General features: G+C 45.8%; 1 protein-coding gene across 2 annotated transcripts in view; it reads right to left on the minus strand.

Moving 5' to 3' along the window:
• Window positions 1-25735, minus strand: part of LOC117585178 — a 96275-nt gene extending 70540 nt beyond the window's left edge. The window contains exons 1-2 of one of the 2 annotated variants that reach the window (XR_004573904.1): window positions 24611-25735; window positions 793-1409 (exon numbers count right to left, since the gene is read on the minus strand). Coding sequence is in view for 1 of the 2 variants with exons in the window: in XM_034274521.1 (XP_034130412.1) it covers window positions 793-1002 (210 nt within the window). In the remaining variant the exon portion in view is untranslated. The remainder of the gene's footprint in view (window positions 1-792; window positions 1410-24610) is intronic. The other variant, XM_034274521.1, reaches the window with a different exon arrangement.
• Between the last annotated feature and the right edge of the window lie 2021 nt (window positions 25736-27756).

Consider the following 27756-nt stretch of genomic DNA (forward strand, 5'->3'; position numbering starts at 1 on the left):
CGTAAAAAAGGAAATTGCATTTCCCCAAAGCCCGAAACTTGCGCAGGACTTTTGAGATTCCATTAAATTCTAACAAGATTTCAAGCTGCGCCATGGGATGTCGATGTTGGTGATGGGGTGGGGTGTGATGGCTCGAGGAAATGCATCGGCGTCCAATAAGCAAATGGCATCAGTCAGAGCGGGAGCAGCAAAGAGCAGAAAGCGAAGAGTGAATGGGATGGGGGACGCAGGGCAGAGAGAGAGAGAGAGAGCGAAGGCAAACAAAAACAATGAAGCGCCAAAACAACACTCTCACAACAAAGAGCACCAAAGCAGGTGCAGGAGAGCAGGCCTAAGAGAGTCGACGGTAAAGAGAGTCTCCAAAGAGCACACCTTAAGAGAGTCACCTAAGAGTAGCCACCAACACATGCAAACAGCTAAGAGAGTGCGCACGCACACACTGGCAAAAGTGAAAGAGAAGCGGAATTTGTTTGAATGTATTGGTGAGCAAGAGCGCCCAGCCAGAAACGTTTGTTTGGAATATTCTTATTCTTTAAATTTCAATGGGAATTCGTGGGAAAATTTTTTAAACGAAGTGCACATTGGATGTTGTCATTCGTACAATTTTATCCAAAAAGTATTGTTAATAAGTAAGAAAACAAATTGTACTTTGTATTGGATTCAATTTCTGTTGAACGTTTTCCGTCGTCCAACTAGACGTGTTAGCCGGGACAGGAACATAATGGTTTGTGAACTGGCTAATTGGAACAAAAGGGAAGCCATACTTTTCCACCCTCATTGACTCGTACTTACCCCTGAAAGTCCTTGTTGGGATTCGAGTCCAGGTCCGGGCCCAGTGCCCGTCCTATTCCCGGGCCCCGACGCAGGCGCAGTTGGCCGGCACAGCCGCCGCAACAGGAGCACTCGCCCGCACAACGATTGTCTTTCTCCTTTTTCCCTGTCACGTTTCGGATTTCTATTCCGATCTCGGCCCGGCCCGGGCTTGGCTCTTGGCTCCGACATTTTTTCAGTCACGTCACAGAACTTCACAACAGCCGCCGCCGCAGGTGAGTGCTAGCGGCAGCGTTTCGGACAGCATGGCTGCTATGGCTGTGGCTCCAGCGAGAACGAGACCGTTGTTTTCTCTCTCATCCATGATGGCTGCCACTGCTGTCGATAGGCAGCCATGCCAGCGACAGCGACTGCGACGTCAGCGTCGGCGTATCGGAATCACCACATTCCAAAGGCATTCATTCCGAATTTTTTGCTCTCTTCTGCGACTGCTCTCTCTTTCGCTCTCTCTCTCGCATCCGCGCTTCTTCTTCTTTGTTATCTTCTTCTTATGCCGTGCCATGATGGCGCATTTTTGCTACCCGCTTCGCATGGACTGGCATTTGCTTAGCCCCGACGGCATTTTGTCTGGGTGTGAGCTGAAATACAATGGAAATAATTAGTTTTGTTAAACATTATAGGAACAATAATATGAATACGGTTATGGAGAATCTACATACAAGCTTTTATTCTACATTGATATCGAAAAGATTATTAAAGCAAATTATTAACTTCCAGGGGTTAGGTTGGAGAATTTACACATTTGTTCCCAAAAAGTGTTTATTTTCTAGCATAAATATAATAAAAATAAACCAAATACTTTTTTGCACTTCCAAATGCTGGAATATCTGAAAAATATTCTCTTTTTGGTTTACTTTTCGATTATAAATTAGAATGTCAATTAGTGTTTCTATACAGAGAATGGGATGTTCTTCAACTCTTCCAATTTCAATTGCTTTTTAAAAGGAAATCAAGAAATCAACTTGGAAAGAGAATCAACATTTAAGTGGGCTCCATTCTTAAATTTGAAATTCTGAAATACATTAGCGAAACTATTCCCTTTTTATGGCAATAAACTAAACCGAAAGGCCCTTGGTGGAATGAAAAGTTTCCAATTTGATTTCCATTGCCATCGCAGAGCACGGGCTGGCACTCTGAGGAGCTCTCGAACAAAAGAATCGACGCCTCGTTGACATTTGCCAATAAAAATAAATAAAATGCCATTTGCTCAGGAATCCAACAGCGGTCCCCATTCCCACTCCCATTCGCTCCTCAGGCATGTCCCTGCACACGGGTGGCGGCCACGAAAAGTGACTAAAAATAAATGCCGTCTTTTAGTCGGGGCATTCAAGGTTTGGCCGCCTCCAGGGAGCACTCTAAGGGGGCGTGAGGCGTGTGTGTGTGTGTGCGTTGCGCATTTTAATACAATTTAATGCCCCATCGTGTGCCACCTCGACCTCCAGCCAGAGCTACAGCTAAAGCTCCACTCGATCTCCCAGCTGCCATCAACAATTGAACGCGATAGCATCATGGCTGGACCTGAGAGGATTTCTAGGCCTGCCATCCGAGAGCCAGAGCAAAAAACCGAATTTCCGGAACACTAGCGGAGCCGTACTTTTATTGGAAATCGTTTATCCCGGCAACAAACGTGCCGCTGGTCGGGAAACTGTCGCTGGTGCGCCCTGCACAGTGGTAAAAATCGGCAACCAACGACCCAAATGCATCTTTTTGAATTTCATAATATGATAATCGCAATAAGAACATACATAGTTCATGCTGCTGAACAGATTAAAGTTGCTGATAAACTTAACAGCGACTAAAACGTTGAAATCTTGTGTCAAAACTTTTGTACAATCCAGCGACGATGATGTCTTAAGCTAATTGGATTTCCCTTTTCCCTCGCAACCCACTGTATAGGGGTCCCTCTGCAGAGCGTCTTTGTTTTCGGCATCGCCATTTAAGTCACAAACGACGAAATTAGTTTTCCGTTTCGTTGGCATTTCTATCGCTGGGCATTGTTTTGGGCCCGTGCCCGTGCCCATCCTCACTCGCATCGATATGCGGAGACCGTACCCATGGCATCCCATTACACCTCCTCCATCCCAATCTCTGGCCCAGCCAGTCATCATTATGCGCTTCAGAGCTTTCGGGATTTTCTACTTCATTGCTATTATCGGCCCCTGCGAATGGAAGAAATGTGGGACGTAGTCATGGATGGGGTTATGCTGGCTGGTCTCCGCCTCATCTGAAATCGCACTAATTTGGTTCGGGAACAGCGCCAGGCCAGCCCTTCCCCTGGTGTGAGGCGTGTATAGTTGTCGTTCCAGTTTTTATGATGATGAGTTCAGAGTTCGGGCATGTTCTGCATTCATCGCACTGAGACCTTATTGCGTCGAAGGCGGCAACGGGAACGGGAACGGGAACACTTACTAACCTGGACAAGGACATAGCAAAGAAAAGAGTTCAAGTTTCATTGTCGATCCTCAGCGAGTTCCCAGGGATTTCATAATGGCTTGTCATAACTGCGATAAGCCGTAAAAAAAAGAGTGCAGGGAAAGCAATGTCCCTGGGACAGTTTTCAGACGAAAACGAGAGCACTTTGAGTCGCAGTTCGATCAAATTTATTGCTACCCGGTGACCTTCGACTCCGACAGGATTCAAATTTAATATTTCATGCTCACACATTCCAAAACCCATCCATAACTGGAGCGATGTCAACGTCGACGTTGACCTCTCTGATGCAAAGGATTCTCCTGCTGGCCCGACTCTGGCTCTGGCTCTGGCTCTGGTTCTGGTTCTGGGCCAATAAAAGCGTTAATGACCATAACAAACGGCCTTTGTGCCGCTGCGGCGGTGCCTCCTCCCGCGCGACTCGAGGTCATTCCCGCTGTGTATTTGGTGCGCGGCACTGCACTGCACTGTCCCGTTCCCGTTCCCATTCCCGTTTCGTTATCCGTTCCCTCTGTTCGATGGCTGTTCGAACTAACGCATTATCGATGTGTTTGGTTTTTTTTGTAAGACATGCCTGTGCATATCTTGTGTCGTGTCTGTTTCTGTCGTCATAACGGGGCTGAGTTATGCGAGGCTGCGGCACCGCCATTACCCGATAAACCCGTTCTCCGCCTGCGACTCGAACTCATTTAATCCATGAAACGAGAATGCTTTAAGCCAGCCTCCTCATGCCTCTGACTCTGCTTCAGCCCCAGCCCAGGGCATGGAGTGTAGCTGGTTAGAAATTCTATTTTATGCTTGGGTTCCCATCGCCATCGTCTGCCAGCGATTCAGCCAGCCAAATGATGGCATCTTGCCATGCAATTCGAGCTAAGGGCGTGGATGGGGATGGGTATGGGGATGGGGATGTGGATGTGCCTGTGGAGCCCTCTGGATCCTTCTTACTTGCTTAAATCGCGTTGGGCTTCTAAGTTTTTTCCCGACGATTTTATGCATGCGACACACTGCGCAAAATGCAACGAAATTTGTAATTAAACAATTGAATTTGGCAGTTATTTAGATTTGTGTTCTTTGTTCTAGAAAGCAAACTACAACAAATATTTTTATTTATTCTCTTCGACACATTTTTTAAACGTATAAAACGAGTTGCGATTCTTTTCTCTCTAGGAAATAAATTTCAAACTCAATTTCTCAATCTAAACAAAAAAAACATCAGTTGTCAGAGATTTATCTCAGTGTATTTGTAATTTCGAGCCAAAGAGCAAAATGTGAAAAACTGGAAAAAGGCAAAAATGTAAAAGGAGAAAAGAAAGACGAAAAATAAAAGCTGCTTCTCGTCGAGTCGACGTCGACATAAAACTTGCAAAATAAGTTTCGCATGTTTCAGCAAACTCAGGTGAGGAAGGGACGTGGATTGCGGAGCGGGGGCGGTGGTAAGGTAAGGCGGTGAGGGAAAGGCTCTCCGTTCCTTGAATATGCAGCAAATATTCTTCAAACGGCTCTGGCGTTGGCTCCATTTTATATGCGCAGAGTGCGCAGAGGTGGGGTCCGCCTACCTTAACAACTCACCCTCTGCCCCCTCTTCCTCCTACATCCTTCACCACCATCTAGCCAAATGAAAAGATGGTCGCCAGAGTCTTGGCCCGTAAGCCGCCATCCCCGGCTGATGGAACCGGGAATGGGAATGGGGACAGGGGAGCTGCACGAAATGTACTCCAATTTAATCAAGAATTCTATTCTGTAAATGACTTGCACAAAAACACGCGGCAATGGATGGGCGGGGCAGGGACAAGGCAGTGTGGATGGGGGCTACAACTCGTCTCTCTCTTCAAATCCAACATCGCGAATTTCCATTTCGTGTTACACAAGTGTAAGGTGGACCGAAGTGCCTGTAGTTGGAGCCGTAAAGCGAGGGAACATTTCAAAACGAACCTGAATCTGCATACCTGATGATGATCTGGAGAGATTTTCTAATCAAACTATGATCGGTGTAAGTCTCTAAGTCTGTATATCGGTTTAACTTGCTAATTGAATATGAAATATTTAGATACTTTTCAAGGAATTAGCATCAGAATTGCCTGGCATTTAACTTAGGTGAAACCCCCAGTCACAACGCAAACTTAAATCTTTGATTCACGCTTTACAAGGGACTGAGCTCTTTAAAATCAATTTCTCGACTCATTTTGCTTTCTCATGCGCCCCAGCTTCATGTGGAAATGCCTTGTCGAGTCGGATGAAAAAACACTTTCCCCAAAAACAGAACCCATCAGCATAAGAGCGTTCCATCGAAATGTAAAAATATGTGGGACTGACTGGCCTGGCCTGGCCCCAAATTCTCGAAACGCATAAATTGATATTCGAATACTTTCCCCTCCGCTCCGCAATGAACAGCCAATACCAGAAATATCTGAGATGTGCGATGAAGTCACAAAGAAAACGAAGTCGAGCGTGCCCGGGAAAGATGGATGGGGATGGGGATGGAGATGGGGATGGAGACGAATGGCTGGCGTTGTTATTGAAATAAATTATTATAAATAAATACGCAAGTCGAATTTATGAAGTCGTAGTTGTCGGTTATGACACCGTGCTGTTTTCTCCCCACTCTGTTTTTGTGGGACTGGACTCTGTTGGTGGACTGTGGCCGGGCTCTGGCTTTGGCTATGGCTCTGGTCCGGGTCGCTGTCATTACTTTTGTTTATGCCCAGACATGACGGGAGTTCGCCAGTGGAGACGGACGGTACGGAGTATGGAGCGCCGTTAAAACAAACAGCTTATTACGCCAATGACAGTCGGAGGGTGAGGCTTTGGCCGGGGATGTCCAGTCCAGCGAGAACGTGGCCGGGGCGCCAATGACTGCCATTGATAACTGAAGAAGTTGAGCGGTCTGCAGGGCCTGTCCATGCCTATGGCTATGGCTATGCCTCTGGCTGACTGATGGGTGCCTTGGCTTTTGAATTTGTTTGTCTTTCGTTTGTCAACATCATGTCGATGTCGAACTCCGTCCATCCATTCATCCATCCATCCGTCCGTGAGTCTGGTTGTCCGCTCGTTTGGTTTTCTTGTTTATTTGTTTGTCTTGGCTCGACTTGGTTGTGCTGCCTCTGGTCTCTGTATCTCCGCCGATTGGATTCGTTTCAATTTATTTACTGCAACAGCGAAAGGAAACTTTGTTTGTGCGTGGAGCAACATTTTTATGGCACTGCCAGAGCCCGATGGGCGGGGGGCCGGCGCGGGTTTTCCAATGACAGTTCAATTAGAAAACGAAATTGTTGCCCCGACTTCTCATGTTTTTTTGGTTCTGTGTATGCAAAGATCAAATCGATGGAAAGGAGCGCCAGCTGCTGCCGGGAGCAGTGTTTGCGTGTGGGTGGAACTGGAATTGTGCAGGACTCAACAATTCTCGTGGGAGGTTAATTGTGGCCCCGCCCACAGTATGACATGCAATAATTTTCCCAGTGTGACCTCTCTTTTATGGCGTAGAGATTCAAATAGTTTTGAACTTTTCGTATCTCCGAGGATTCTTGATATTGGGCCAAAAACTAGAAACTCCCATAAGAAGTTTACGAGGCGAGTGGCCTGGCCAGCGAAGCGCATATGTAAATACACAGAGGCAAATCAGTAAGGATCCCGCCGGGGGCATCAATTAAAAGGTCTCTTAACTGCCATGGCCTAGCCCAGCGGTATGCTGAACTTTGGCACTTTGGGCTTTTCCAGGAAATTTACTTGGAATTTAATCAGAAACAATTTCTGCTGCTGGGGAATGTGAAGCGTGGCAAGTACTTGTACTTCAAAAGCGATGGAGATGGAATCGAACAATTCCCCTGTTGCCCCAAAGTTAAATTTCTTGCAGTGCAACATTGCAAGGTCTTCCTTGATTCTCGTTGCTTCTCTGGCAACATTTCGTTACGCTTCCTTGGCAGTCGGAATTGCCTTGCCCAATAGCGCAGGGCGAAGTTCTCTTGGCTCCAACAGCGCCGTCAGCGATCTGTGGCTTTTACGATGCCTTCGCATCCCTGTGCCGCCCGACTGGTCCTTGTTCGGGTCTTAAGCGTCGGGGCAACAAAACTGGAAATGCAACCAGCGCGAAATTGCACAAACAGCAGCAGCAGGAGCCATTCGGCAGGGAGTGGCTAGGACAGAGGCGCCAGTTGGCTAAGCGCATATAAAAAAGTTTAGCTGGATTAAGGTGGGGTCCGAATGAAATCATTTACAGCTGCAGCAAAGGAGCTGCCAAACCCCCCCAAACACTATCCAACAGCGGTGGAGTGACTGGATACACTCTCAGGTATTTATTTTATATTAACAAAGCTGCATGGAAATATGAATTTCCATTTCCAACTATCCATTAGTAGGGATATCCACGAGTGTCCCCTAATTATTCAGTTTGTTGGCTAGTGTAGCCAATCGATTGCAGAATTTTAAGCTGGAGGAGCTGTGAGAGCTGGGATTGGGCGTGGCATTTGCCGTGACTCGGTGACTTATTACATTTCATGCTGCTCTCGTTTCCGGCGCTGCTTGCTGGCGGAGATGCTGTCAAATAGAGTCGTAAAAAGATTGGGCAAAAAAAAACTTTTTTGTGGGCCACTCGCAGAAATACATGCATATAAAATGGCAAAGTTGGGATTAGTTTCATCAAGGATAAGCCAAATGGCTGGACATGCTGGCTGTGGGGCTGACTGGCTGACTGGCTGACTGGCATATAAACGAACCAGGAGTGAGGACTGTGTCCTGTCGTGTCCTATCCGGAGCTGTCCTCTCCTGGCCATTTTGCTATTTGCGCGAAAACTTTTTATGCAGTTGGAGCTTGGAGTTGGTTGATGTTTTTGTAGAGCTCGTAGTATTCTGGCCACATGAAGCAGCATTACATAAATGGACGGCCTCCTCCCTCCCACTCTCTCTCTCTCTCGAATGTGTGTCTGTGTGTTTGTGTTACCTTTATGGACGAACCATCTCGGGCTGCGGGAAAAATGTCATCTAAGCACGTTTGCAGGATCTGCATAATTTATGTTTGCCTGTAGGTACTCCACATGTGCCACTGGCACTGGCACTGGCACTGGCGCTCCCCTCCTCTGACCAGACTCTGATGCTGGGGAGGATTACCCTAGAAAATTAGGTTTCCCATTTCATGGAGGACGCGAACAGTGTCGCTCGTATAAAAACCCGGCACGACCTGGTCGCCATCTTCATAACGCAAGGAGTGATGACCCCGTCGAGGGGGTGGAGGGGTTGCATGCCCAAATGAATTTATGTACAAACATACGTACATATGTACATACATATGTATACATATTTGTGTGTGCTCGTTTTATGACTAATATCTCGGAATATCTTTGGGAAACGACAGCAGCAGGAAGGCAGACAGCAGCCGCACTATCCTCCTCCTCCACCGCCACCCTCCGCCCTGTGCACACACGGTCGCATATTTTGCAGCGCTGTGAAAAATAAAACAGCCAAATAAACCCGGCCAAAAAATAAGAGAAAACAAGTATAAAATTTGTTTTTCCAACATTTGTCAACGGCATGACGATGACACGAACTGCCTGCCGCTGTGCCACGCGGACACGGCTGCCACTGGGCATCCATTCTCATTCCGATTCCCAGCCCACAGCCTACAGCCCACAGCCCCAAGCCCCTTGGCTGCCAATCTCTGTGCACATTTGCCCCTGCCCCTGGCCCGCGCCGTGTTATTGTCGTTGTTTGCATGTGGCGAACTCTCAGAGTGCTCGTTGCCATCGCATCGCATCGCCTAGACGCCCCACGAGTTCCCAGGTGCCCCAGGGTGGCATCAATGCTGCACAGTGGGATGAGATCCAAAAAACTTATTAGAAATACTAGACTCTGGCTTAAACTTGAAGTCAAAACGATGATGTCCAAGTACTGTTAGTTCTCCTTATTTAATTGTGTAAAAATTCTCATTTTTGTGTGCTCCTTTTTTCACTTTCTCCCACTGTTCGGACTCATCAACGATGGACGGGCCTGGGACTGAGTCAATAGCAGACCACCGCACATGTTGCAACCTTTAACATTTTTCTTTTTTTTTTGCAGCTCCACTCTGGTCCGCTCCGCTCCGGTTGGTCGGGTCGTCGTCTTGCTAGTGGTCCTGGCCGGATCAGAGCTCTTTGCTTATGCATGTCGCATGAGTAATAACAATATTTCCTCCGCTGTTGCCGTCGCTGTCGTCTCCGTCGCTGCTTATTCTTTTCGATTTGCTTATTCGCATTTGGGTTTTTTTTTGAATGGTCGTTTTTTACGTTTCTCATTCGCTTATTTGCAGGGATCATGATATGCGACGACGACTCACGGCAGTTGGGGAGCGGAGCCGAGCGGAGCCGAGCGAAGCGGGAGTGGGAATGGGAACACATGTATTTGGCTTTACATTTACAGCGGGGAAAAAAATGTGTAAAATGAGAAAAACAGAAACGAAATTTAAAATTTATGTACATATATGTACGAGTACGAGTACGAGTACGAATATTGCCATTTCGCATTCGCAGCCATCGCATCCATCCACACATGGTTGGCGGATCGTCTGGGTATTCGGATTGAGCATGAGCTGGCCATGGCTCCTGCCCCTTGCTGATGTCTAGGCAGAGGAATCCATAACTTTTGCTTGGGTCGACTCTGCTCTGTTTCCCATAAAGAAAATCCACGGAACGCGACACGTTTCGCTGATGTTCAATGTTCGTAAATTGAAAACAACAAAAGAAAAATATTGAAATTTCCGCTGTGACCGGAATATTGAGTTCCGTTTTTGCCAAATCCAACTGCTGCATTCAGACCGTCAAAGCAGAAGGACACAGGACACAGCTACACACTTTTTGCGGTGATTACCGAATCGTTGGATTTTATAGGATTTATTATGGAGCCGTTATTCAATCACTCGAACCCAACATCATTGTCGCTCTACTTTGTTGGGTAATTTCTATCGAAAATTCTATCAAAAGAATAACTGTTCCCACAATTTATTCTGCAGTTTTCCCACTCTCATTCCGTCATTATCATGGGGAAGCCTCGTGGGGCATCAGCAGGTTGTTCGCTCTACGGATTCTAATCACGCACTCCCGGACGATTCCAGTGCCGCAGGTGGCAGCCATCGCAACCCTTTGATATGGTATAAGGCGGTTGGCGTGAATGCCTTTAGAGGCGAATGCCTTGGCTAATTGAGCGCTTAGCGATTGCATTCGAATCCATTAAGAGGTCTGCCAGCCGGGGCGGCGAATGCAAACGAAGCTCGGGCATTCGAGCTCGAATTAAAATTGAATCATTATTGGAATACGTTTGGGCATTATACGTTCGCCTGGCCCGGACAGGCTCATTAAAATGGACAGCCACAGCAGCGGCAGCCGCAGCCGCAGCCACAGTCACTGCCACTGCCACGACGAGCCAATGACGGTGGATGTGGATGTGGCCGGGCATGGCTGAGTGTATTTGCATTTGGCGAATTGTAAAAATTTAATTCGCATATCATGCGCGATAATCAGCGACGTACATTATAAACCCATAAAATCGCAAAGCGCTGCCATAAACTGTGATCGGTGAGGGGGGAGCAATTGTCGCGGCGGGCAGCGTCAATAAATATCCGTTTATATGGTAATTGGGAATGTGAGCCCGCTTCTAACTTTCGGTCTGTCCCGGCGGGTCCCGTCGTGTGCCTGTGCCTGGGCCGCCTTGTGGGCCAGAGCCAGAGCGAAAAATTTGCATTTCTGCACAGCTGCAAATGGCAAATGGCAAATTGAATGCAGCAGGATGGCAACGGCATATTCATTTTATTGGCGTGCCAATGGGTATCCCATACACTATGCCTCCCACCCTCACAGCCACCCGTCTTTAAATTCGACATTAAATCTTGGACCAAAACAAAATGGCGCCGTGGAAGCATTAAAAGGAGCGGCCATGCCGGAAGGTGAACGAGATGATGGATGAAACAGGTAGGGGCAAGGAGCTTGGTTTAATTTTCATGTCCATTAACCAAGCAGCATGGATATGCCCGAGACGGCAAGGTAGGGTTTGGGGAGGGGGATGGGCTGTCAAGCAGCGAAAGGATAAGCGACCCGACCAGGCATGTCCTGAATTTTGATACAGCCACACCAAGGGCGAGTATTCTCGTAAATTCAAATAAAGTTTAACGAAGCCAATCACAATTTTTTGGGCATCCCTGCCCAGACGGAGCCAGCCCTGGAGGAGTGCCGGGAGTGGCAGTGGCAGTAGGCAGCCGGCCATGAGCCATGAAAATTATCATAGCGTGTTATTACGGGCAACGAAGCGCAACGCGAGACGCGATGAGATGCTGAGCAGCCGCCTCAAGTGGTGCCCTTCCTGGAGAGGCCAAAGATGGAGATGAATCTGAAGAGGATGTGGAAATGGCTGGGTCTGAGAATGGGAATGAGCGAGGATGGGGGCTGCCTCAGCCACTTGTGGTTGCTGGGATATAAATTTGGTTTTCGTTTTTTTTTCTGTGGTCCCTCACGCACGCAAAATAATCAAATGAAACGCATCAAATTGGAATTGGTAAAAGGGATAACAAAAACAACCAACAAAATGGAGTTCGATTTTTAAAAATACTTGTCCGCTCCCCCCTTTCATTTCCGTCCACTTGGATTTCGTTGAGTCAGCCCAAGAGACAGAGAAGAGGCAAAGAAATGGGAAAGAGCTGCACAGGTTTATCCAACGTCGATTGAACAGTGAAACACGCACGAATTCAAGATTGAACATGCATGAAAATGTCATATAAGATGCTTTAGTGGAGTAGCCAAGGTGCTACAAATATTTCGATAAAAGTTCCTTCCATTGCAAGTCCCACTGTTCGCTGCCTCGCTCCACTGGCATATTCTCAAATGGCACGCCCCCCAAATAGGGCAAAGCAGAAATCGACTTGGAGCAGGGACGCCCAGTGAGTGACGGTGACTCCGGCAAACTCCAATCGAGCATCTACTTGAAGGCGAGCTCCTCACGTGCGGGCTGCTGCAGGGATGGGGAAAGGGAGTTGGCGAGAGTTGGGTTTCAATTTATCACACAGCAATGGGTATCGCTGGGTAAGTCCCTGGAGCGGTTTTAGGGATTTTTAAAATAAAATTTACGGATTAAGTTATTGTGCGACGCATGTACATACATATGTACCGCATACATATATCGTACATATCTATATGTATGCATGACTCGTATGACTCCTGGCAGCAGCCGGAGCTGACTGGAGGAGGCGTTACGGTAAGGTCGATTACGTTTTACAGCAGAGCATAAAAGTTGATTGAAAATGCTTATTAGATGCAAGATTAGATGCGATATGCATCAGCGGACAGCGGACCAAACCATTCCGGAATCAGAGCCAAACTCCAAGCATTAAAGTCTGCAGGAGCTGCGACGTGAGCAAATTTCGTTTGGGGATTTTATACTCGCATACGCCGAGGATGGGACGGCAGGGCAGGCCATGGACGGGCGGTGCAAACTTAATTGAAATGTCGTGGTGGAAACTGTAAAGTTCGGAAAATGGAAGCTATTGGGGAGTAGACACGAAAGGCAGCCTCCAAATGATGCCAACGAAAAAATTAAGTCCACCAAAATTTATAGCCGGCAGGTAATCTCATTAAGCCGGGATAATATTCCCACTCGTCGTGTGCCAGACCCAAATGGAACCTTCTATCCTAGGGTAGAGACCCATTTACTCCCCCGTCAAATGAGAAAAGCAGAAAAACAAATAGCCGAAGCGGAAAAAGGAAAACAACAAAATCGTTTGGCCCACAAAAAGTTGCTTTTGATAACAATGCTCATCAAAATTTCGTCTACAAGAGAAAACTTTTTAAAAACAACAAACTCAAATGAAGAAACCACACACAGCGAACATTCTGGCGGGTCAACCTCAAAAAGCAGACGAAGACAGGCACAGCGGAAAGGCAAGGCAATGCATGGGCCCGAAGGCCAATCCGAATCCCATCTCAATACACCGAAGAGTCGTTCCTCTTTCGGGCAGGTGGTACTTCATGAAATATTCAACGCAAAGAACCACCAAAACGACCCAGCCTCCAGCAAGAGCAACGAAATTAGACAGATCCGAAAAGAGCAAAGAAAAAACGGGCATATTCCAAGGGCAGAAATGCTTGCCCTCAGCCGCTCCCTGATCCGGGGTCCATCAGCAGTTAATAAAAAACGGAACACGGGGGGCCAGCGGGAGTAGGCCGAAAGTTAAATGGAAAAAGTTTGGGTCCCAACTAAAAGTGTGGGTTTATTAGCCGCAAGCAATATCCACTGAAATTGCAGGAAGGAAGTGAGCCAAACATTTTCGTATTTCAATAATACTCCGAGTGTGTGGATGGGATCCTTGTCGAGTCCATGGGAAATATTAGAAAACGTTTAAACACTATTTGTTTTTTTTTTTTGCACCGTTATACCATACACTGAGAGAAATAAGCCCAACTAAAATAGATTTCAGGAGAGTCTAACATAAGAGTGATGTGAAGTTAGCAAATATAAATAAATTCAATTGTATTTTTAGAATTTCTTATTTTAGGGAGTATTAATTGGGCAAAGGTTTCTCTTATCGATTCTTGGTTCCATAAAGTATAATCGTAAAATGCAACTTCCCGATTGATCCCAGCTAATAGAGTTCTGACACAATCGTTTTTCGCCGTGCATATTCCACGGAACAGAAAACAAAAACCCACCCCACTCACACATTTACATATGTATATGTATGTATGGATGTAGTTATGCTATGGTGGCAAAAGTAGAGCAGCAGCCGATGGTGGTGGATTCTCGCATGGCCTGGCATGGCCTGGCATGGCCGACCCGTTGGAGACCTTCTCCCACCTCCGCTGGCATCAACGAGGCAGCCATGGCTGACAGAGTGCCGGAATGCCGACGGTGTGTTTGGCAGATACACAGCTAGCTGGGCACAACGCATGCACAGTTCGGTTGGTCCTTGGGCGTGGCCCAGGCTGAAGCTGATGTGGATCCAGGGGAAGACAGAACTCGATCCGACAAAACTATTCTGGCAGTTTGGGGAGGCTGGGGAAGCAACGATTGATGCAGGATTTTAGTTTGCCTTGGTTTTGACTTCTTTGAAACAAATCCACACCCTGCCCTGCTGCCATGCAGACTTTGTGTCAGGTTGAACGAACGCCTGTCGCGGAGTGATGTACAACGGGCGGCTTGAGGCGCATTTGCCTATTTGGCTTAATGCCCGTCCCGTGTGTAATTTACGAGCCGCTCGACGTACATATGTTGCCCTACGCGTAGGTGTGTGCCGTGTCTGCGGAGGCACAGATTTATGGAGGCATCATAAAACAATTAACAAGACCGAAACTCGTGCCACTTAAACTGCTGCGGCTGCTGCAGTTGGCTTGTGGCTTGTGTTACATTTCACAGCGTTTTATTATATGAGGGAATCGGCATCGGGGAGCAGAGCAGAGCAGGGCTTATGAGGATGGGATCAACTGTTCTTCTGTTTCTGTTTCTTTTTTAATTAACCGCACAAGATTTCTACTCATTTTCATATCGTAAACGTTTATCCAACTTAATAAGTCGTAAACGCCGCTGCCACATCCACATGGCATCTAACAAAGTTTCACTCTCTTCCTCAGATTAAATTCAGGGCCCGAACTTCACTGTACGCCGACGGGCTTTGCCGCATGTGTCTGGGATTTCAGTGGGCTTCTGCTGACTCCGCAGGTGAAAGTATCTGCACACGGCAGTTGCGAATGGATGGGACATCCGGCTCCTTTGACACTGCCAGTCCCCGCCCCAGCCCTGTCGCATATGCAGGCGATTACATGACAACGCAAGCGGCAGCAATAAAATAAAACGTTAATAACCAGGCAGAAGTCGGCCCCGGAGCGGACAATGGGAGAGATCTGCCAGCTGGCATAAAGCTCATTCGAAGACCAACCCGAGCAAGGATTGCGGCTACTAAATATACTCGGACTGGGCAATATATTGGCACCCCAAAGGAAAGCTAATCATATGTAAAAACGATTATCGCCGCGTAATGATTTTAATTTTTCCACCGCTGCTATGTAAATTGTCTACACATAAAATATAAAAAGGGGCCTTGGAATATGCTGAAATCCGTTGCCCAGTACCCCATTGTGCGCCTTCAAGTTAATTTCTCGAGCTACAAGGGGCAGAGTAGGGAAATGCTTAAAGCGGCGCTCAAACCTCATTTAATATTCATTGCCGGCTCCTGCTGGTGCTGCTGCAGGTGCTCGGGGTGCTCATGCAGCTTTTTGTTCCAGCACCTGACAATATTTTTTTAATGACAGCGATTCAGTTACAGCCCTCTGCCCTTTTCTGTGCCGCACCACTCGATTTAATTAAGTCGTCGCCCTACGCTTCCTCTCCACACGGAACGGGGCCCAGGACTCTTTTGGCTCTGCTCTGCGCCAACTCTTTCATGGAGCAAGAAATTTGTGACATTTTTTGCTGATTCCATTGTTTGCCTAATCTCTGTGTGCACAGCGACCTCCCCAAGCTGTGCGCCATGTCAGCAGCTTTGTGCCCTGAGGAGTTGCCATTGCCCTTACCCTCAACCCCACACACACACACGCACATCTTGGATACACTCACACACACACCCATACACAGGCACTCACGCAGGAAAGGGAACATAAAGATACACAAACATGGGAGTGGAAGATACTGTCAACATGTTTGCTAATGCCATTTTGGAATTAACAAGTTCTGGCAGATAAACTTTGAATTTCATTTCAGGGCCGGGCCTGAATTGGCGTTGGGTGGGACTGTCCTGGGTCCCATAAACTGTGCAGATTACGTTCCCTCCGGTGCACATATGGATCGAATATCCTGTTAACCCTTTCCAAGCCAAGTGTGGGCGCGAAATGAAGTCCACGAATGTTTGAGGATCCGCCGTTGCACGATCGCTGCCGCTTCGGGTATGTTCGGTTTGTTTCTTCGAGTTCTGTGCCATAAAATTATTTATGAGGCCATTAAATCATCATTATTGTCCAGGCGACCTTGAGCCACTCCGCCGTCAGAGTGAAGGAAAATGAAAAGAAAGAGAGCGAGAGCTCTTTTCGCTCCCATTTTGAGACACATTCTCTTTCTTTCGTTTGCATTTCTTTTATTTCCCTTTTTATTGTTGTCGCCTTTTAATGGAACGTTTTCTTTGAAGCCTTCTGGGCTGTTCTTGCTTGTTTGTTCGGTTTTTTCCGCTTTTTATTTCTTCTTTTGCTTCGACCGTAATTGGGCCAGCAATTCCATGATTTGTCTCTGAAAACGGCGAGCTAATTGCTGATGAGGTCCCGCAAAGCGCCTTGAGATTGAATGAAGGAATTGTCCTTCCATGGAAACTATGTTTCACCAAGGGTTTAGGCTTACAGAACCATTCCAAGACATTTCTTCAATTCATTTCATTTCATGTTTCCCTCAATAAGTATCGGAAATTGCTTCAGACAGAGTCCTAGTTCTAAGTTATATGGAGACATGAGCCAATCAATGTAGGAGCTTCCCAGTATTGTTCGGCTTCATAAATATGTAAACGGAGACCTGCACTTTGCCTAATTGCCTAATTAATAGTAACAAGAATATTTGCAATTTGCAAAGAATATTTCTAACCCACAGTTGGAGAAATTTTCTTTTCCTTCGACTGGCTTGTCTTTTTCTTCCTGGTTCACTAGTGCGAATTTTGCAGGCTGATAAAGCAATGGAAATGACGCGCACGAGTAATTTTGTCTTGAGTTTCTTTCTGCCTCGCACACACACTTCACTTCGGCTGGTTCCATTTGCCTTGGCGCTGCTTGCTGTTCGCTGTTTGTGTAAGTTTTCCATTTGGATAATGGAAAAAGGCCATTTCATGCCATTTACTTAGCTTCGGACGGAGGCCGGGGGCACTTCAAGGCGCACTATTCTGAGAGGCGAACACGGCCACGTCGCGGAATAAGTGGGCGCGCCACCACCATCGAGAGCCCCAGCTCCACTTTAGCTGCGCCCCACATCAACATCCAGATCCATTTGCTAGATAGTTTGGCTTCCTTCGCTTCGCTGTTGTTTTGTGTTTTTTTTGTTGTCTCCTTTTTACATTTGCAAAATGAATTGTAATGAAGTGGAGTGGGGCGTGTGTAATGCCACGCCTCTGAAGCTGCCCGCTCCCAGTCTAGAGCAATGGAGCCCAGCGCCGCCGAGCGCCCACCCGCCGGTCCACCAAGCGGTTACGCCAACAATAAAATCATATTCGACGGGCGCCAGGCCAGCCATCTCTCGCACAGAAAGTCGTTCACAGTGTCTCCTGCGCTCCACTTGTTCTCCGCTCTGTTCTGGGAAACGTAAGAGTGGGAGGATGGACCAGAGTCGTAGGCCAGGGAGCGGGTCGCGTCGCTCTTGTTGTTTGGCACTGCTTTTATTGGTGTTATTAGGTTGAAAGCACTCTAATAATGGTCGCCTCTGCTGCTCCGATGCCGTCGGATGTGGAGCACTTAATGGGTTTCAGGTCAGCAGTCGCATAATGCGAATCACAGATCCGATGCGGAGGCAGAGCCGAGCCATCATCAGGAGCAGCCGATAAAACTTGATTGCCAACTGCAGGGACACCGCGGTGGGGGGATGTGGATCCACAACCAGAAACAGACCCGACCAGAGCGAGCGGATCGGATTGGAACAGAGCAATCCAGCTCCCAGCGAACTCCACACCTCCACGCCCCATCCATGGACACTCCGCATTGGATGATTTCAATAATTTGTATTAAAAATACCATTTGGCTGCCATTCAACTCGCGAAGATAAAATGCGTAAATCAACGCAAATTTATGGCTGAAACAAGTTTGCATTGGCACTGGAAGAGGAACGAGGCTGCGCACAGTGGAAGAGAATTGAAATTTGTCGAAGCAAATTTCCCCATGGGTGGTCCCACATCCACATTTCCCAGTCTGGCACTTTTCACTGCCTGTTTTAGCTAAATCGAAGCTTGTTTACGATAATTGTTATGTAGTTTATTTACTTGAAAATAATTCAAATGAGTTTCTTTGATGTATGAAAAATACCAGACTCAGACAAAATAATGTACATGGATAGATCTCTCTCTCTCTATCTCTCTCTCTTATCGAGAAAAAATATCTCTAAATTTGGAATTCCTAGCTAATTGCTGTCAATGCTTTATACTATTTCGACCATGAGATAATCAATATTTCCATTTACTTTCCATCTAATGTTGCATGACATATTAAATTATTTAAACAGCCAGTCTTAAGATTTATTGAAATCTCTCTGTTTGGTCCCACAAAATATATATGTCGATATAAAAATAGAACAAAAACTGGTACAAATTTAGACCATTCCTTTAGGTTATTGATGCTAGTGTTTAACGTTAATTTAACCACTTTTTCCACTGTTCGGATTCTATTGCTTTTTCGGCATTAACGAGTTCTTTATTATATATGCATGTATGTATGGATGTTTGTATATATCGAAGTGTCTTAATTAATAAAAAACCTTTGTCAAAAGATCTGAAAGAGGCGTAAAGCCATAATAACAATATTTGGCACTTCGTAAAACGAAGCCTGAAGAAATTAAATCTCTAAGTCGAAGTCGAAGTCACTCCCAAATGCCGCAGAGTGGGCGTTTTGATATTACATGAATGTGTAGTAAGTGCATTATGGATGCATGTAATCATTGTGTTTCCCATTGTGGTTAACGTGGAATTTACGACTTCCTCTCGATTATTTTGACAGCGAATTATTCCCTCTGACGAGGGTCCTTTCGAGAGTGAGTGCACTTGAGTGATCGGCAGAAGAATGCAGCCATTTGTCAAGAAAATTCTGATATCAGGGGGCGTGCAAGATGGCGCACTGGGTTTCCATTTTCGAGTTTACATTCAGCAAACGGACCCATAAAGATCCCATTCCATCCGCATCCACATCCATCTGCCTGGACAAGTGCTGCACTTCAGGCCTAGCTCCATCCAAAGACTTGATTTGTAATCAGACGAGGTTTTCCTTTTTGATTGTTTTTCAGATTCCAGACCCGTTGCCGTTCAAATTTATTGGCTACTTGAGTTTCCCCCTGACTCCCTAGGCCTGACGTCTCACTTAGGCTTCCTGCAATTCCTGCTCTGCGTAGGGTCCCTGTGTAGCCGCCTAGCTCATAAATTTCATGCATTTCAATTTTCCCACATGCTTCTGGCGGTTGACAATTTGTTTAATTATTTCATAATACTCGTACGATATTTCATTCTGGTGTTGTTGGATTGTTCGGGCGGCACACGTGTTTGGGTTTCCTATGCTTCGTTTCCCCATACAACTTTTTGTATAATTTTATATGCGCCATAAATCAATTGGAAAAAACAAGTAGAGGAAAACCAATTGGAATTTGTTGAATGGAAGTCCATCTGATAGTAATTGTGGTTTACTGAATGTCAAATCCTCTCCTAACTAAATCTTCGACTGGGGCATACAAAAATAGTTTCAAGCTTTGTTGAATTGCCAAATGGAGAAGTCTCCCCCCGACATCTTTGATGGAATCTGTATTCTCGAGCCGTATCCGCGCATCGGAAATATTTATTTTCCACACCATTTTTGAAAATGTTTCGGAATGTGTTTCGGTAAAATGTTCTGCTTGGAAATGTTCAGAAATACAACGCCGAGGAGACGTTGAATCGCTGCCAGCACAAACCAACACAAGCAAATTCAAATTAAACTCACACATACCGCTGCAAACTGGAGTTTGTGGGTGTGTTGGGGAGCTCTCTCTGCAATGCCATCGAAAGAGAACGGAAGAAGAGCAGAAGAAAAAACATTCGGTGGCGCCATCTGGCCCTGAAAAAGTCCAACTAGGGCACGCAATCAGCAGCGATAGAGGTCGCTAGGCAGGGTGTGTAAGATACATGTAGAGTCAACGCACGGTGGGACTTGGGTCAAATTTTCACATTCGAAACCAAAACAGGCCACAATTAAAACAGAACTGAAAAAGAGGTCAAACATATCTTTTTGGAAATTATGGACTCTTGGCGCACAAAAATCAATCTAATAAACACTACAAAACTCGGCAATTTATATGTGACTGCACCAATAAGTAACGATCCTATCAGTTAAAAATAAAATATGGATATGTTGATGATTGGGATTTAACTAGAAATACCGACTGAACTAGAAATACAAAATCTTATTCACAGGGAACATGACTTAGCGTTTCTTAATGACTCAGCTGTAAATTTAAAATATGTAAAATCCAATCAAAACCTTTCAGGCACGAATCCTTAGTCTTAGTTAGTAAAGGCACCAAAGCCACCGAAATGAATTGTTTTCTGCTCACTAAATACTTAGTCTACATATCATATTTTAACATTTTAACTTTACTCATCCATACTTAGTTTAACCAAAAAATCTCAGACACTGAAAAAAGCGAATTTAAGTGAAATCTAAGATCTATTTACCAGGGACTGCAATCAGTATTGCTTGAGAAAGCGCGAATTGATATTGATTTCCGTCATGACTTAAAAACCGTAGTCAAAAAACGAATGAAATACTCATAACTATTTTCTGTACGCTATATTATTTCACGTAAATAAAAATACATTTTTAAGATCTGGTCAAAAAAAAAACCAAAAATTATATATTTCACTTCACCACTTTCAAAACTATTTTTAAGACATTTCCAGGTTCATCTAAAATATCCTTTTGGGGTATTTTTCAGCAGTAATGGTAATGTTCTGTTGACGTTGATTAGAAATATAGAAATGGCACACATGGGCTCGAGTGTTCGTGGACTAAATATTAAATTAACCATTAAGTGTATATTTTCAGTGAAGAGATCGGTTAATCTTGAAATACGCCAACAGCTTGGATCTGGGTATTAAATATACTAATTTTTATTGTTGTATTTTTTTTTAGTTTTTGGAATATTGAAGTGAGGGTTTCTAATTTAAAAAGTGCAACATTTTTAAAAGTAGAGAATCTGCCACACGTTTTAAACAATATTTAACGAACTGGCATGTTTTTCGGTGCAGCAGCTGGCAGCAAGCTCTTTTGCGCTAGCCGACGCTCTCAAGTCTACGGCATGCTGCTGTCATCATCAACGCTCATCTATTATAGCCCGAGTGCTAATCGTTGTCGGTCTGAATGGCTTGCATTCCCCATGATATCGAGAGTCGGATTTTGGAATCAAGAAACAGATACTCGGCATTTGGTCGCTAATCGAAATCGTTGAGAATACATGTTTTGAAATATGATAATATCGGCTCAAATACTATATAATAAAACTGAATTAAGTGCAATATTGACACATTAAGTTCAGTTGCATAGCACAAAATAACAGAAATTTGTCCTGACTTCTTAATGAAGGCGACACCTTTTGCAACGAAATTTAAAATAATGCAACAACAATTCCACATTATTTTCATGTTATTTGTAGAGTCCGATACATACATATGTATGTAAGTATGTGTCAATGGCGTTTAAAAGAATTCTTTCAACATCTGACACCGCAGCTTGTAAGAACAGTGCCGGCGCGGGGTAACCGTATGGACATAAGTCGCCAACCATCGTAGTGACATTCGCAGGTGTCAGATTTAACTTTTAGTGTAAAGATGTACATACATAAATAAGCAATGAGAAAGCGAATTCATATGAAACCATTTTCAGACGAACAGGCATGCGGGTACTTGACGTTCCCAGAACCGAAAGACGGTCGTGGATATGCGATATCTAGGCGCTCATCCTTCGCTTGAGCCCCTTTTCCACTTACCTCCTGCTTGAAGGCTCTGCTTTCTTTCCACAACGTTCTGCCGACGCGACAAGGGTAGAGTCTGAAACTCACCACAGCCATGGCCGTGGAGTTGGTGGCAACGACTTTGGCTCCGCCCATTTCATAATGGCCCCTGTCGGCAGAGCGGCGCATGCGCATACGCATGGCAGACGAAAATGGAAGACAAAGCGGACATGGAAAAGGCTGTGGCTTCGTTGGGGCGTTTTGGGACCGGGGACCTGGCATTGGACTGGGAATTGAGGAGAGGAACTGCGCAGAGCTGAGGCGCGGAGCAGGCTTTTCCGTCGCTGATTTCCATTTGGATAAATTTATGCAAATGACGAGCGCTCAATGTGGAAAGGCCCTGGGCCGTTGGTCGTTGCTTTCTAGTCGGGCAATTAAAATTCGAATGGCTTTATGATATTTTCTCGGTGCCGAGGACTAGGCGTCAACTGCGACATTCTACCTCAAAAGACGAGAGCGGGCGCGCCATTTTATTGTCTCGCTGCAGCGGCCCCCATCTGCTATTGCATTGCAACATGTGGCATTAATTATGCGGCGATAATGTCTTGCTTTGTTGCCGAGAGTTTGGTTTCATTTTATGAAAGTGACGGAATAAATTACATTATTTTAAGCTGAGCTCACCCGTGCCCATGCCCATTCCAGGGAACTGATAAGACGGCATTTGGGAACACAACCAAACAGAACACGACAGAACAGAACTCATATGCCGCCATATCGCGCAGCTCTCCATGGATGCTCTGGCTCTGAATTTTAATGAGAGTAGTCTGGGACTGGGACTGGGACGGACACGATTGCCTCCATGTCTGCGTGTCAGCATGTGTGTAGGTACACGGATATGTACATTATCGTATTTATGTTCTTCTGAAACATATTCTCATTAATCTTTGTCGCCATTTGGGGAGGGCTCGGAAATGGTCTCAGCACGCTCTATTTGCCCCACTCGTGGGTGGATGGTATGAATTTCTGCCCTCCCAAAAGGGGCAATTAAATTGTGACAGAACACCATTCTACACGTCATCAATTATGCCTTTTATGTATTCATTGGTTGTTTGATTGGCTCAAAGACCCGCGCAGACCCGGGCTGAGGGCAGGAAGTGCCATATGTTACAGTTACATCATCGCAGAACGATCTAGTTTCTCCTTGCCTAACGGGAGGTACAACCCGATCTGCTGATCTCTTGCTGCGCATTCTCCACGGTCCCGGACAGTCCATTGTTTGAGCCAAAATATTTTGAAGACAGAGCTGCTGTAAACACTTTATGAGTGGCCATAAAGGGCCGCCCGCCTTCACGCTTTCGCCGGCCCAAACCTCGCCAGGACTGACCTGAACTGAATTGACCCGGATCGTCATCAGCATAATCCACCAGCGTCCTGTGCGTCCTGTGTCCGGATTTCGGTCGCAAGTTGCGTCAAGTCACCTCACTCCCTGTGCCTTCACGTCGGGCTTCATGGGAAGCAGCTCTTCTGCTTGCACTTCCATAAATCATCGCGAGGACTCGTACGAGCATAACCCTTTGCAACGTTTTCTACCTGCACCATATTCAAATAACATTCCTCCGGAATTTGTGTGTAAAACTGATTTTTGAGATTGCGAAGCCAAACGAAAACCAAATATTCATGTGGCTCAAGACAGGTCGCTCTGTTATTCAGTTTTTCTACTGAACCCCTCTATTTCTATGGTAGACTGAATCATCTGATCTTTGCATAGCTAATTTATTTGGTTGGCCACAAAGACGTGTCATGTGCTATATATGCATATGTATTCAACCAAAATCAGTAGCTCTTCAATATAAACGGGGCTTAAATCTATCTTTGAACGCTAAAAGTCAAAGCTACTATTTATAGATGGGCGCCGAATTAGCGGAGCTTTTAGCACAAAAATCAGCGTGTGCCTGGGAAGCCTTTTTAATTAGCTGACCCTGATGAGACTGTCCCACTCCGATTAAACCAGTTTTTACCGATACAGCTAACAATTTCAATAATAGAGAAAATATGCTTCTTAAAAGTAAGGGCCAAAGGTAGTCGAAGTAAACTACAAACAGTCTAATGTTTATTCTACATGTGAATTTCTTGAATTTAATGAATAGTTTTGATTATTTGTAGTGGAACTAACTTCTTGTTTAATCACCTAGTGAACTAATATCCAATTATGGTTGTTTTTAAGAGTGAACCAATCAGAAACAATTTCTTTAAAGCGAGAACTCTTGTAACACTTCGTCCAACGGACTTTTATATTTTTATATTTTTATATTCATAATTGTGAGAAGGACTAAAATGTTAAAATGTTCCTCTAATCGTTATCAAACCTTTTGCTAAAATAGAACCTGACTATACTATTTTAATTACAGATATAAAAAACTCTTGTCTATAACGAAATAGCACAAGAATATTCCCATCAGGAAATAGTTTGTGGCGGTCAGCGCACTTTATACCACCTATAAATATTCATATTTTGAGTATCTCGATTCGGTATTGTATATTTTATGTAATGCAAATGTGGATATGCTTCTTTCCGATTGGGATAACCAAAATGATAAGACGATATATAATTGGATCATATTTGACTGCTAGCAACACGGGCAGAGGCAATTGTTTCATCTGAAAACTATGCTCAAACTTTGGTAATTGTTTCAGATGTACTCACCAGACGGGGTGCCCAATTCAATCAGCCCCCTGAGAGGCGACTTCGTGGCTCAGTGCGTGACAGGGCGACTTTGTTGGGTCGGGGACGGTGTGCAAAAATACTTTAGCTGCCCCATGAATCAGGCTTACTATTTAAGTCTCGAATGTCAAAAACGGAGGCCACAAATCACTTTAATTGAAGTCACGCCCAGCGAACACGAGAGGCCGGCCAAGCGCGAGATGTTCGTCCAGGAACGGGCCTGGCGCGCGGCTCCGTCTGCGTCTCCGATTCCACCTCCACTGCAGTGGACGCCACTACAGAATGGGGACGGCCGACCAAAGAGTCCAAAGCAAGAGCACTCCGTGGAGGAAATATTGTTAAATTCATTTTTCTGGCTTTTCTTTCTTCGCCTCGGACTGGAGACGCACACGCGAAATTGTAATCCACATTCACAATTAGCCCCCGAACGCGCTCGGCGGGGGCCATCTAGAGTCACGGACACCGAAACGGACGCGAGGATGAAGATGGCGGATGATGGGGACGTAGTGAGAGTCGGTATCGCAATCGGAATAGGGGCGAGGTCGAAGCGCTTGTTCTTTGTCATTATTATAATTAATTCTTGTATTTTTGGCAACAAACGACCCCGAACCGGCTCGAGTTGATTTACAACCAGTTTGTTCCTTTTCCTCTTTTATTTCTCTCATTTTGTGTTGTGTCGAGTTCTTTCCCGATATTCAATTATACACAATTGGAACCACTCTCCGTTTCAATGGCCGCCGCAGACAATGGCCCGATGTCGGACGGCAGACATGGCCACGGATCCAAGCCCCGAATGCGACAACTGGCACAAAAGACTGAGCTGCGAACAATGGATCCCGGTCAGGTCCGGTCAAGACAGAGCGACTGCCACCTGGAGTTGGAGTTTGAGCTGGAACTGGAGCTTGCGTTGCGGCAGGAGCAGGCACTGAACATCGACACGGCCGGGTCATTTGCCTCGGCTTAGGCTGATATCAATCGAGGAGCAGGACGCCTCCTGGCTCTGGGCGACGCGGCGTCGACCTGATAGCAAAGTGTCCAAAAAATAATATTTGCTGTTCACTTTGACACAAGGCGGCGGTTCAGTTGCAGTGGCACTCGCCGCGGCAGAGACTGAGGCAGCGGCAGCGCGCCGGCGTCGGACGATTCGAGACGAGACGAGACGAGACGTGAACGAAGCGCAGAGCAACAGAACGGGCGAACGAGAACACGAATGGGAATGGGAATGGGAATGAGAATATGGTGAAGCCAACATCGTCGACCGGAGCCAGCTACAGATACAGATACGAGTATAGATACATGCCGAATCGTGTCCCCGGCCGTGTGAAGGTGCAGCGACAAGGGCAGAGGCAGGGTAAAGGTGTCGTCGGCGGTGGTTGTGTCGTCGTCGCCTCCAGTTCGCTTGCGTGCTGCTCTGAGATGTGCCCGAGGACGAGGACGAGGACGAGGATGCGAGGCGGACATGGCAACCAACAAGAAGGTCGTAAACCCGCAGCAGCAGAGACTGGGCTGCGGCAGAGGCTGAGGCAGAGACGATGCGATGGCAACACTTTCGAGAATGGTAATGGGAAGGGGAATGCGTGGAGGCAACGAGCGGTGAGCGGTGAGCACTGAGCAGAGAGCCAGCACCAGACCAGCAACGACCCAATGCCAAAAGATGAAAAGCCAAGCAAGAGGAGCAGCGGCCATAAAACGCGCGAGTATCTGGCCTCTCCCTTCCACAGGCAGCCATCTCGCTTCCTCTCGCTGGCCATCGGCGGCAAAACAACCACCCGAGCGCTGTGGCTCACACACAAACACACACACAGACCCACGGACTTGTGCGAGCGCGCGCACACACTGACACATGTCTAATCATTTTATATACGCCATTTGCTGTCTGCCACAGATACATTTGTATCTTTATGTGCCAAACAAGTCCCTGCCGCTCCGTCGACGCCGTCATCTCTCGCTGCCGTTGACGCTGAGGTCGTGGACGATGACGGGCTGGGACCAGGGCCGGGGCTGAGGCTAAGACTGAACCTGACGCTGGCGACGAGTCAATTTTGGATTCCAGTTTCCCATCGCGGTGGTGTGGTTGTTGCTGTAATCATTTGATTGTTATTCTTTCTACATTTCGCTCATCCCTGATTCCCCGTTCCCCATTAACTTCTACCCACCACCACCAACGACTACAACACTACCATGCATACATATATACAGATGTACATATGAATATGTACTTCATGTGTATGTATGGGGTTTTGGGGTTCAGATGCCAGGCATCTCTCGCACGCTTATCTTTTGATTACCAGATCGAATTGTGTTGAATTGGGAACATATCGTACATATTTATTCTTTGCAATCCACTGCTGCGACAAGAATTAACCATTACCCCGCATATGCCTCGAATTAGATTCAGATTCCTCGGAATGAGTTCCAGCTAAGATTAATTAAAACAAAATACATACATTTGAGGAGGGAACAAAAAGAAATTCATCGATTGGAGAAGCTCCGAGTTAGTTACGAAGATTTTCCCGACATTGTTAATGTACAGGCCATACAGAATATTACTATCGGGGATCAGGTTGGTATAGCTTCCATTTCGATGTCCCGAGTGCGAATGTCTCTACAGAATTGTATCATTGCTCTACACTGCGTAATCCACAGTAAAAGTGTATGTACATACTTCTATGCAAGTATTTTTAAAGATGTTATTCAATTTCAATAAGATAAGTAATACTTTTTTCAGTAATAAACTGGCGGGAACAACCTTAGATCCCATTGTATACAGAAGCATTAATTAAACGAAACTATGTGTATGGTTAAGATATTGTGGTTATGGTTATGGTTATATGGATATTTGGTTAAAAGTTTCTTAAAGAACATTTTCCCTCAGATACCCATTGAAGGAACAATTTTGGTGTGACTTTGTCGGTTTCTGCATCAAACCAGATCTAAGATATCTCTACCTTAATGTTCATATTAAGATTGCATTCTTTGATCGAAAGCCCCATCATTGGACAGAAGTGCACGAAAGCTACAAAGAATTTTTGTTCAATTCCATACACAGTTTAAAATGCCTTTTCTGTAAGCCGCCCTGACTAAAATTAGCTTTTATTTCAAATTTCAAAGTGCGCATCACTGAGAAT

Source organism: Drosophila guanche, unplaced genomic scaffold (assembly GCF_900245975.1).
Source record: "Drosophila guanche unplaced genomic scaffold, DGUA_6, whole genome shotgun sequence".
In the NCBI taxonomy this organism is placed as follows: Eukaryota; Metazoa; Arthropoda; class Insecta; order Diptera; family Drosophilidae; genus Drosophila; species Drosophila guanche.